This window comes from Salvelinus sp. IW2-2015, linkage group LG14 (assembly GCF_002910315.2).
Source record: "Salvelinus sp. IW2-2015 linkage group LG14, ASM291031v2, whole genome shotgun sequence".
Classification (NCBI taxonomy): domain Eukaryota; kingdom Metazoa; phylum Chordata; class Actinopteri; order Salmoniformes; family Salmonidae; genus Salvelinus; species Salvelinus sp. IW2-2015.
The window spans coordinates 17,559,153-17,571,561 of NC_036854.1; the positions used below are offsets into that span (position 1 = coordinate 17,559,153).

A 12,409-nucleotide genomic window follows, 5' to 3' on the forward strand; every position below is an offset into this window, starting at 1 on the left:
TGATCAGCGATCACTGCCTCATTGCCTGCATCTGTATAAGGTTGTCAGCGGTCAAACGACCACCCCTCATCAACTGCAAGAAAGCTCTCTAAAACACTTCAGCGAGCATTGCCTTCTAATCGACCTGCCCGGAATCCACTGCTGAGAGAGAGTATTGACCTCATTATGTCAGTAGAGGATTACTGGTTATTTTTTTTTTTAAATGCCTTCCTCACCATCTTAAATAGCATGCCCCATTCAAGAAATTTAGAACCAGGAAGCAAGATATAGCCCTTGGTTCTCTCCAGACCTGACTGCCCTTAACCAACACAAAAACCATCCTGTGGCGTTCTGCATTACAATCGAACAGCCCCGTGATATGCAACTTTTTCAGGGAAGTTAGAAACCAATATACACTGGCAGTTAGAAAAGCCAAGGCTAGCTTTTTCAAGCAGAAATTTGCTTCCTGCGACAAACTCAAAAATGTTCTGGGACACTGTAAAGTCCATGGAGAATAAGAACACCCCTCCCAGCTAAACACTGCACTGAGGATAGGAAACTCTGTCACCACCGAGAAATCCACTATAATTGAGAATTTCAATAAGCATTTTTCTACGGCTGCCATGCTTTCCACCTGGCTATCCTACCCCGGTCAACAGCACTGCACCGCCATAGCAACTCGCCCAAGACTTCCCCATTTGTCATTCTCCCAAATCCAGTCAGCTATGTTCTGAAAGAGCTGCAAAATCTGACCCCTACAAATCATGGATAACTACAAATACCTAGGTGTCTGGTTAGACTGTAAACTCTCCTTCCAGACTCACATCAAACATCTCCAATCCAAAGTTAAATCTAGAATTGGCTTCCTATTTCGCAACAAAGCATCCTTCACTCATGCTGCCAAACATACCCTCGTAAAACTGACCATCCTACCGATCCTCGACGATGTCATTTACAAAATAGTCTCCAATACCCTACTCAATAAATTGGATGCAGTCTATCACAGTGCCATCAGTGCCCCATATACTACCCACCACTGCGACCTGTACGCTCTCGTTGGCTGGCCCTCACTTCATACTTGTCGCCAAACCCACTGGCTCCAGGTCATCTACAAGACCCTGCTAGGTAAAGTCCCCCCTTATCTCAGCTCGCTGGTCACCATAGCAGCACCCACCTGTAGCACGCGCTCCAGCAGGTATATCTCTCTGGTCACCCCCAAAGCCAATTCCTCCTTTTGTCACCTCTCCTTCCAGTTCTCTGCTGCCAATGACTGGAATGAACTACAAAAATCTCTGAAACTGGAAACACTTATCTCCCTCACGAGCTTTAAGCACCAGCTGTCAGAGCAGCTCACAGATTACTGCACCTGTACATAGCCCATCTATAATTTAGCCCAAACAACTACCTCTTCCCCTACTGTATTTATTTATTTTGCTTCTTTGCACCCCATTATTTKTATTTCTACTTTGCACATTCTTCCATTGCAAATCTACCATTCCAGTGTTTTACTTGCTATATTGTATTTACCTCGCCACCCTGGCCTTTTTTTGCCTTTACCTCCCTTATCTCACCTCATTTGCTCACATTGTATATAGACTTATTTTTCTACTGTATTATTGACTGATGTTTGTTTTACTCCATGTGTAACTCTGTGTTGTTGTATGTGTCGAACTGCTTTGCTTTATCTTGGCCAGGTCGCAACTGTAAATGAGAACTTGTTCTCAACTTGCCTACCTGGTTAAATAAAGGTGAAATAAAAAAWWAAAWAAAATTAGATGATGCATTCTCAGGATGGGTCAGCCTAGTATGCTGCTATTTGTTGCTTACTGCATTCATTTTTACTAAACAATACCTTCTAAATTTTATTTAGTAGTAGGCTGCTATTAGACACAAATATCTACACTATTAGCCTACATTCTCCTCAGGAGCGTGTTGCTGCTTTAAACGACAAAGAAAATCACCTCGTAAAAGAAAACAGAAAAGCCAAGAGCACGTCAGTCTCATGAGCGCTCCCTGTCAACCGCAATCTGGGTTCACTGTCATCTGCAATGCCACGTCAGTCAGTCCCCATCGACCTGGTTATGAATCATACTCAGACTCCTTCGCTGTACCTTGACATTTCCAAGCTGACGATCAATACTATCGATTGAGAAAAGACCCTGGGTAGAGAGGGACTAGAGGAAAAGGTATGTGGCACACAAATGGAACCAGGGACTCCATCCAATTTAGTATTAGTCTTGGAGGTGCAAATCTCTGGTTTAAATATCCTTAAGCTCTAAAAGTGTCTGTCTAACCCCTGGTCCTGGAAACAGTCTGGACACTCAACTGAGAGGACACTTAGAGGTAAATCAAGTCGTTGGAACTTGGAACCGAGGGGGCCAATAATGACACTCCAAATTCCATTGCAGCCCACTGGGGCTTTAGGACTGACTGATTTTCCACCCCCAGTCCCCAGACAGACTGAACTATTATTAGAGACAGGCTAATAGCTAACACTATGCAGCTATAAATAGTCATGATTCATCACCCAGGGATTCTCATCAAAGTAATCTTATCACATAGCCTGTTAAATTGATTCTGGCTCGGGTGCAAACAGAAACTATGCTTCACACAAATAAATTTGACGGCGAGGCAAATCAGGGAGAAAAACGGAGAGGGAAACATCCAGGTGCTGTCGGACTGATTTCACCCTGGTAGATCAGTCAGTAGAAGCAGAGGCCCTGGGTGATGATGCCTCACTGGCAGACTGATGTTAAGGTTCATTAGGGCTCATTATAGAGGGAAATGGAATGCTTAAAGTGGTTGTCATGGCAACGGGTATGTTTTACCTATATTACCGTCACTCAAGTCAGTTGAATGCATCCTCCTCTTCCTCCCTCCCTCCACTTCTTAGACCTAATATCCTGCCTTTTCCTCTCCCTTCATTGCTTTTCTTCCTCCCATTATCCACTCTAAGAGACAGCCCATCCTATCCTATACCATCCCAACCCAGTCTAGTACAGTCCCAAGAGGCCAGTCCAGTCCAGCCATGTCCAGGCGTGTGTATGTCAGTATGTGTGACTCATGAGTGATGGATCACCTTTAGCCTGCTGCTGTCCTGGAGGAATGGCTTCTGTATGCAGCTGTCGCACAGCATGAGGATCAAAGCAGTGGTGTGGCCGACCAGCTAATGTCTCTTCTCTGACTGACGCAGGCTGGAGCCGGCTGGTGCCGGGGGCTGGGTATGAGGCTGCTGAGGTTGTGGCTGGAGCAGGGGGCTGGGTCTGGGTATGAGGCTGCTGGGTTTGGGGCTGAAGTTGGAGATGGGGTTGGGGCAGAGGATGGAGCTGGTGTTGGGGCTTGAGCTGGGACGGGGCAGGGTAAGAGAATGGAGCTGGTGTTGGGTGCGGGCGGGGAGGGTAAGAAGGATGGAGCTGGTGTTTGGGCTTGGAGCTGGGACGGGGCAGGGTAAGAGAATGGAGCTGGTGTTGGGGCTTGAGCTGGGACGGGGCAGGGTAAGAGAATGGAGCTGGTGTTGGGATTTGAGCTGGGACGGGGCAGGGTAAGAGGATGGAGCTGGTGTTGGGGCTGGAAATGGGACTGTTCACTGGGGCAGAAAGACCTGACTAGCACAGTTCCTCTGCTCTGTTCACATGACCTCTGCTCCAGAGAGGGGCACAGAAGAGCAATGCTCCCCAGCACACACAGACCACAACAGGACACAGTGAAGCAAAGAGTTCTCGATGAGAACGCCTCAGGAAGTATGTCCACATTCAGTAGAAAAGCAGAGGGAGTGGACTGGACTCACTCTCTTAGTCTTTTTTATTTTCATCTCACAAACGTCAAGAAAAACGTCTGTTGATGTACGAGGGGGAGCCGAGGTCAAGGTCGCTAAACTGTGTTGACACCAGGGCTCTAAATTGTAAAAAGTTAGGACCACAACATAACATTTCAGAGCACCAGAAAGTTGTTTTTTAAATCGATTGAGATACAGTACCAGTCAAAAGGTTTTTTATTTATTTTTTACTATTGTCTACATTGTATAATAATAGTGAAGACATCAGAACTATGAAATAACACATATGTAATCATGTCGTAACCAAAAACGTGTTAAACAAATCTAAATATATTTTAGATTTAAGATTCTTCAAAGTAGCCACCCTTTGCCTTGATGACAGCTTTGCACACTCTTGCATTCTGTCAACCAGTTTCACCTGAAATGCTTTTCCAACAGTCTTGAAGGAATTCCCACATATGCTGAGCACTTGTTGGCTGCTTTTCCTTCACTCTGCGGTCCAACTCATCCCAAACTATCTCAATTTGGTTGAGGTCGGGTGATTGTGGAGCCAAGGTCATTTGATGCAGCACTCCATCACTCTCTTTACACAGCCTGGAGGTCTGTTGGGTCATTGTCCTGTTGAAAAACAAATGATAGTCCCACTAAGCGTATCGCTGCATAATGCTGTGGTAGCCATGCTGGTTAAGAGTGCCTTGAATTCTAAATAAGTCACTGACAGTGTCACCAGCAAAGCAACCCCACACCATCACACATCCTCCTCCATGCTTCACGGTGGAAACCACACATGCGGAGATCATCTGTTCACCTACTCTGCATCTCACAAAGACACAGCGGTTGGAACCAAAAATCTAAAATTTGAACTCATCAGACCAAAGGACAGATTTCCACCGGTCTAATGTCCATTGCTCGTGTTTCTTGGCCCAAGCAAATCTCTTCTTGTTATTGGTGTCCTTTAGTAGTGGTTTCTTTGCAGCAATTCGACCATGAAGTCCTGATTCATGCATTCTCTTCTGAACAGTTCATGTTGAGATGTGTCTGTTACTTGAACTCTGTGAAGCATTTATTTGGGATACAAATTTCTGAGGCTGGTAACTCTAATGAACTTATCCTCTGCAGCAGACGTAACTCTGGGTCTTCCTTTCCTGTGGCGGTCCTCATGAGAGCCAGTTTCATCATAGCGCTTGATGGTTTTTGCGACTGCACTTGAAGAAACTGATTGACTGACCTTCATGTCTTAAAGTAATGATGGACTGTCGTTTCTCTTTGCTTATTCAAGCTGTTCTTGTCATAATATGGACTTGGTCTTTTACCAAATAGGGCTARCTTCTCTATACCACCCTTACCTTGTCACAACACAACTGATTGGCTCAAACGCTTTAAAGAAGGAAAGAAATTACACAAATTAACAAGGCACACCAGTTAATTGAAATGCATTCCAGGTGACTATCTCACGAAGCTGGTTGAGAGAATGCCAAGTGTGCAAAGCTGTCATCAAGGCAAAGGGGGGCTACTTTGAAGAATCTCAAATATAAAATACATTTTGATTTGTTTAACACTTTTTTTGGTTACGACATGACTCCATTTGTGTTATTGAATAGTTTATGTCTTCACTATTATTCTACAATGTAGAAAATAGTAAAAATAAAGGAAATCCCTGGAATGAGTAGATGTGTCCAAACTTGACTGGTACTGTATAATCTATATTGGGGCCTATATCTATTCTAGCTACTTCTGAAGCACATGTTGTGCCCTAGAAACCAATGTAACCCTTTAAATACATGTGTATTATATCAAYCTAAAATGATACAAATAACTGTCATTGAACTTACAAAGTCATGTGTGGAATGTTAGGTGTCTGCGTTGTGGAAAAGCACTATATTGAGATGCATTACGTTGAAATGTGTACACCGTCTCTTTAAGAACATCATGTTTGTGAGTGATGACATGCAAGAGATCAGTCATTCATTCATTCATTGCTATGATCAGTGATCTCCTGAAGAAGATACCCCTTTCTCTCTGTGCCCCCAGATATTCAGATATAGTCTACTAGTAAAGTTACCAGGTTGTTCGTTAGCTAGCTAATGAAGTAACATGACGAAACAAGGTGTAAACAAATGGGCCGCGAGACGATTTAGAACGACCCGCGACATGGTTTCTGAATGTAAAATGCAGCCCGCCAATCCGCCATAGGAAGATTATTTTTTTTAGATGTGTGTCATATCTTGTAAACTGTTGGGGGTAGAAATAAGCCGTTAGATTCGCTGCGGTACAACCATGATGGTAACGAATATGCACTCGCTTTTTACTCTAGTGCACTCAGAAACAACAGTAGAGCGAATCATTACAACAGTAACAAATTAAATTGGTGTGGGGGAACACTGTGTTTGTGTTTCCAGGTCGCACAGCTAAATATTTAGGAGCATGCAACCAAAATGGTCACACTAGAGCCCTTGTTGACACTCAGACGACAATGACCCTTGACCTCTGAGATACTGAGATTCAGAGCACCAGATAGAACTTCCAACAAGTTATATGGCCCTGTMGACATCTATTAGGACTCCTCAGCCACATATCAAAACCACTGCCTGCCATGATAGTGTATAACTAGAGGTACAGTGGATGACCAGCCCCCATCAGAATGGTAGCTTTTGATCTCAACTTCAGCTGGATTTTCTATTTATTATATTTAACTAGGCAAGAAGAACAAATTATTATTTACAATGACAGCCTACACCGGCCAAACCCGACGCTGGGCCAATTGTGCGCCGTCTTATGGGACTCCCAATCACGGCCGGTTGTGATACAGCCTGGAATTGAACCAGGGTGTATGTAGTGACGCCTCTAGCACTGAGATGCAGTGCCTTAGACCGCTGCGCCACTCGGGGGAAACTGGATGACATAACAGGCCTGACAGGCCAACCCCGGGTAATGGTGGATTATGAGGACAGCGTTGAGTACGAAGACGGCCAGGGAGAGATGACACCAGATAAATGTAGAAAATGGCTGCCAGGCATCCACAGAGTGGAGTACAGTAGGTCAGAGAGATATTCACTGTGTGTTTCTTTGCCAATGGCAAATTGCCCTCAATTGCTCTCAGAAGATGAACAGCCCCTGAGATGAATCAACTTTATGCCATACGGACCAGAGTGCACCAAGAAATACAGTACCAAGAAAACCATCGTACCATAAATAACAACAACTGTGMTGGACGCATGGACCAGGAGGATAAACAAGGTCAATCTCATGGACAATGTGACCTTTACAGTTTTATCACCTTGAATCACTTTTCCTTAGACAAGCCAAACAAGAGAACCAACTAAGCCTAAGTGAAAATAGCAGGGGGACATTGAGCAACTCTCTCCCCTGTGAATAAGAAGAGAGTGGTTTGACCTTACCTTGCCCTCCTGATCCTCAAACACAGACTGGTCCACGTTGCAGGCGAAAAGGGAGGTGGGCAGGTCGTTAAAGTCGGTGATCTGGTGGAAGCTGTCGCCCAGCGCGGGATGTCCCACAGTGCTTTGCAGTACCAGCAGCTCCTCGCCCCCCAGTAGGTAGACCCGCTGGTAGAACGTGGCGTTTCTCAGGTTGGAAAATAAATGCTCCCCCTTCATGGCTACAGAGAGAGAGAGAGAGAGAGAGAGAGAGAGAGATATGGGTATGCTCAGTCCAAATGCTGTGATGGCTCCTAGGGGGAAGAAGTGGACAGTCAAACTCTCCTCGGTACCAGTTCACTTGAAGGTTAACTGACCACTGATGTAACTGAATACAGAGCTCACACTCAGTTAAATACACACAGGACTAGCTGTATCTTTAGCTCTTGTTCTACAATAACAAACGTGTTCTGAGGCTTAACCTCACAGATTGTCTTACTATGACATCATCTTGGTTGTGAACCCCTGTCCTCCCACCTCTCCCTCCTCTCTTCCTCCTCTATATATTTGACCATATATCTGAAGTGCACCTGACAGGATTCATTCCATAGTCACAGAGTGGAAAGTGTTGTTAGACAGCGTATTAATGGTGATCTGATGAATCTGATCTCACAACCACCGATGACTTCTAAAACAGTCCACCTCCACAGGCAGTTAAAACAACACAGAAAGACAGAGAGAGAGAGAGAATAGAGAGAGAGAAATAGAGAGACAGAGAGAAAGAGAGAATAGAGAGTGTTAACCTCTCCAACCCCAAGCCAACAGATGTTAACCTCTGGCCCAGGCCACTAATACTCTGCCAAAAGGTTAGGTGATGGGCTTAGAGATGGGTGATCCCACAGAGGTGTGATGAGGGAAGGAGTGGAGGAAGGAAGGAGGAGGGATAGAGGAGAGGGCATGGAGAGGAGGATTGGCGGGTGAGAGTGGAGGATGGAGAGAGGTAGGATGGATGTTAACCTCTGGCCCAGGCCACTAATACTCTGCCAAAAGGTTAGGTGATGGGCTTAGAGATGGGTGATCCCACAGAGGTGTGATGAGGGAAGGAGTGGAGGAAGGAAGGAGGAGGGATAGAGGAGAGGGCATGGAGAGGAGGATTGGCGGGTGAGAGTGGAGGATGGAGAGAGGTAGAGTATAGGAGTAGAGCAGATACAACAGAGGTGAGAAGGAGATATGGAGACGTGAAGGAATTAGGTGCTTGTCACGGTTTCCCTGTCATTAATAGACCATGACATCTCCAGTCCGCTGGCAAGCCTGCACTGTCACCAGCAGCCTCATACTCACACACATCCCGTGGCTATTTTAGGATCAGCACATCACTCGTCACACACACACACTCTGTTATGGACAGTGGAAACACACACACACAAACACACTGTTATGGACAGTGGACACACACAAACATACACACACACAAACACACTGTTGTGGACACACACAAACACTCACAAAAGGCTATAGATAGCGACTGTAGCTGTCTGGATCATTCCTGGCCTGTGTAAACGCTGTTGTAAATTGCTGCAACACTAATGAAATCCACAGATTGCTGGGGTGCTTGATTAAATTGAAGTGTTCCAGACAGACAGGGCCCTATTTAATTTCAATATCAGCATTGTGCCCTGTGGTCTGAGACAAGGCTGTTAGGAGAGACAAAACAAGAACACACACACACACACACACACACACACGGATGCTCCCTCTCTCCCCCGCATGCATGCGCAAACACACACACACACACACAACTGTATATATGAATGGACAAAGCCATCGATCAAGTCACACTATTCATTGCTATGTGAAGACTCAATAGCGCACTGAAGCCAAATGAAGTCGGTTAAGACGGCGTCAAAGATTTTTATAACTAACCCAAGATAGACCACAGCCTGTCGTTTCTAATGGGAGCAAATTAATCATAGTGGGCAGAATAAGCAAGGAGGTGGGCAGAGCCAAGCTCGAGCCAGTGAGTTCCTATTGGCGTGTTCTATCATTTATTAGCATATTTCCGTTAGGGAACGCCTACTCTGTGAAGTGCTTGTGTGCAATACCCCAATTGGCCCTTGCATTCCTTCTAAACAACGCAATTTGTTTTGAAACTTTGGCAAAGGGTAAAGTCTACAAAACGCAGTCCACTCTGTTTGTTACAGATTCTAGTTTTGGAAACTGAAAACTGTATGGAGATCAAATGTTTGATCGATGAGAAAATGAGCAGAATGTCGACCAAAATCCATCTCGCTCCATCTTCTCCCACTGCCAGCCACTGGGCTTCCTCTCATCACCATATTTGGTAGTGACTGGAAACGCCAACCGTATGCTTCACATTAAATCCGGTGAAATATCTGTGTCATTGTTCTATCTGTGATGGCGTCTAATGGAGACATAACATGTGCAGGCTAGCTCAGTGCTGTCCCCTCTCATTGATTAACTCAAGTTGAAGGCCGACCGGGTTACTACAGGCTGCCATTAGCTACTAAATTATCCTTACAACTTCTTCTGTGTGCGATTTTTAAATAATCTGTTCAAGAACATACAGTACATCTGGTGTATTAGAAGCAATTATTGTCTTTGATAAAAAATATATATTTACAAGAAGATTCACCACATTTACTCTAATGGGGATCCTGTTTTCTGCTAACAATGCCTGTAGTACAGTTGTCGACCTTGAACTTCCATGGCTTCAATGGGAGGGGGCAGTCATTCTCTTCTGACACACACACACACACACACACACACACACACACACACCCACACACACACACCACACACACACACACACACACACACACACACACACACACACACACACACACACACACACACACACACACACACCACACACACACACACACACACACACACACACACACACACACACACGTCTTCTGCTGAAGAGGATATGAGTTTGGGTTTGACAGTCAGAGTTGAACAGGTCCAGAGAATAGAATGATGCATTCAGAACTGAGAGTCAACAGCCTTTGAGGTGCAGCAGTCTGTCTGTCTGACTGTCTGTCTGACTGTCTCTCCATGCCACTCCCATTAGTCACTTGTATGCTTGTTTACTCATCATCTCAGACGAAAGATGACTGATTAGATTGAATACATTAATTAAGCACTGTACTTTCCCAAATAATCAGAATGATAAACAAGGCTTAATGCAAATATCTCTTCATTATGAATGGAATCAATGGACCATCAAATGACTGTTCTACAAACTAACTATGCTAACTATGAGGCAAGGAACATTAGACAAACCACAAGGTCAATGACTAAAATCATTAGGCTATATTTATTGGCCCATTGTGGGAACATTCCAATTGTCAATTGTTCCATTTCACTGATCTCATGGGGAAACATGCTTATCTGCTCTATCCCACAGATAGAGAGTGAAAGAGAGAGGAGAGAGAGAGAGAGAGAGTGAAAGAGTGAAAGAGGGAGAGAGAGAGAGAGAGAGTGAAAGAGGGAGAGAGAGAGAGAGTGAAAGAGGCAGGGAGAGAGGAAGAGAGAGAGAGTGAGAGAAGAAAGAGAGAGAGAGAGAGAGAGAGCGTGAAAGAGGGATGGTAGTGGTGGTGATGCAGCTGGCACCATATGGCTTGATAATGATAACCTTTTGTTCATAAAATCATCTGATGAAGAAGTTACTAACATACCATCAATCATATCAAGGTACAAAGGAAAAACATGTAGGCTACAATTGTTACAATGCTATAATTAAGCAATAAGACCCGAGGAGGTGTGGTATATGGCCAATATACCACGGCTAAGGGCTGTTCTTAGGCAACACGCATCACAGAGTGCCTGGTCACAGCCCTTAGCCGTGGTATATTGGCCATATATTACAAACCCCAGAGGTGCCTTATTGCTATTATAAACTGGTTACCAACATAACTAGACCAGTAAAAATAAATGTTTTGTCATACCCGTAGTATATGGTCTGATATACCATGGCTGTCAGCCAAATAGCATTCATGGCTCGTCCCACCCAGTTTATAAAAAGTGGCATGCAATATTGCTTACTGAATGTAATCATGAATGTAACCATTTAGTTACCGACTAGCTGATAATTCTCAGCTTCGTGGAGTCGAGAAGAATTCTCAGCTAGTTACTGACAGTCTATGCAACAGCTAGATCAATCATATGTATCCCCACAAGGAAGCAGCAATATGAGGCAGACATTCATTCAGACTTTCAATGAGTCATATCTGCAGAGGTTTAACCAATAGCAACCTGTTGGTGTCAGAGGGAGAATGTCTGGAGGGACCGCTCTTTGGCTGTCGGAACAACACAACTTTCTCATGGGGAAGAATAGTGGAAACAACTGAATCATACCTCACACCCGATAGCCTACCTCAGGTCTTATACAATCTATCAATATGCTATACATCTATTGGCTACATGTAGCCTACTTTTCCAGTAGGATGTTGAACAATAATTCAAGATGAACAGACAATTATTTGGACYTTTTCTAAACTGCTTGTAAAGTCAAGAGTGGCTGTCATGATGTTCAAAGAGACGCGTTGCGTTGACAGCTGGTATTTCGGTCTCAGAAACGGTCAATGTCACTAAAACATCATAGGGGTTACATTGGGGGAAAGGAGTTAGGCTACATAACCTCTAAATTGCCAGGCAACATAAATGGATGGCTAAACTAAATACATTTAAAGAAAATCATATAGCTTACGTTAGCCTAAAATCTGCCTATTTTGGGGGACAGGACAATTCCATCATCGCCGCTAAAAAAATCCCATTGTAACCTCTATTCAAGTCTCGGTGAAAGTCATTCGCTTGCAAGTTAGAGCACTTTCCCACCCGCTGACACTACCCTACACACCCAACAACTTCAATGCAACGCAAGCGACACACTTGTTTGCATTAGGCTACTGTCAATGTTCCACATAGAAACGCGATATGCGAAACCCGAGTCGCCATCGCTTCTCTCTCTACCTGTGCGGTGTGATTCGGTCCGACTGTGGTGTCTTCGGCGTTGTCTCTCTACCTCCTCACTCTTCTTTGTGAATCAACCTTGCATTCCAGCTGCGCGCCGATAATCTCCTGACGTTTTTGCAGACAGTTTGACTCACCAATGACTGTCCTCCGGCATCCAAATGATGTTTGTTACCCAGTAATGAAATACAGCTATGTCCACAGGGGGCATTCTTTGACCAATAGTCTACCAGAGAGCGGAGTGTCAATTTAACAAAGGTGGAGACTACGTCAGAGCTTTGGCGAG

At 44.6% G+C, this 12,409-nt stretch overlaps 1 protein-coding gene across 5 annotated transcripts in view; it reads right to left on the bottom strand.

Moving 5' to 3' along the window:
• LOC111972542 (calcipressin-2) overlaps positions 1-12,400 on the bottom strand; it is a 122,330-nt gene extending 109,930 nt beyond the window's left edge. For all 5 annotated transcript variants that reach the window (XR_011480876.1, XR_011480874.1, XR_011480877.1 and 2 more), the window contains exons 1-2: positions 12,124-12,400; positions 7,153-7,370 (exon numbers count right to left, since the gene is read on the bottom strand). Coding sequence is in view for 1 of the 5 variants with exons in the window: in XM_023999547.2 (XP_023855315.1) it covers positions 7,153-7,368 (216 nt within the window). In the remaining 4 variants the exon portion in view is untranslated. The remainder of the gene's footprint in view (positions 1-7,152; positions 7,371-12,123) is intronic.
• Positions 12,401-12,409: the final 9 nt, after the last annotated feature.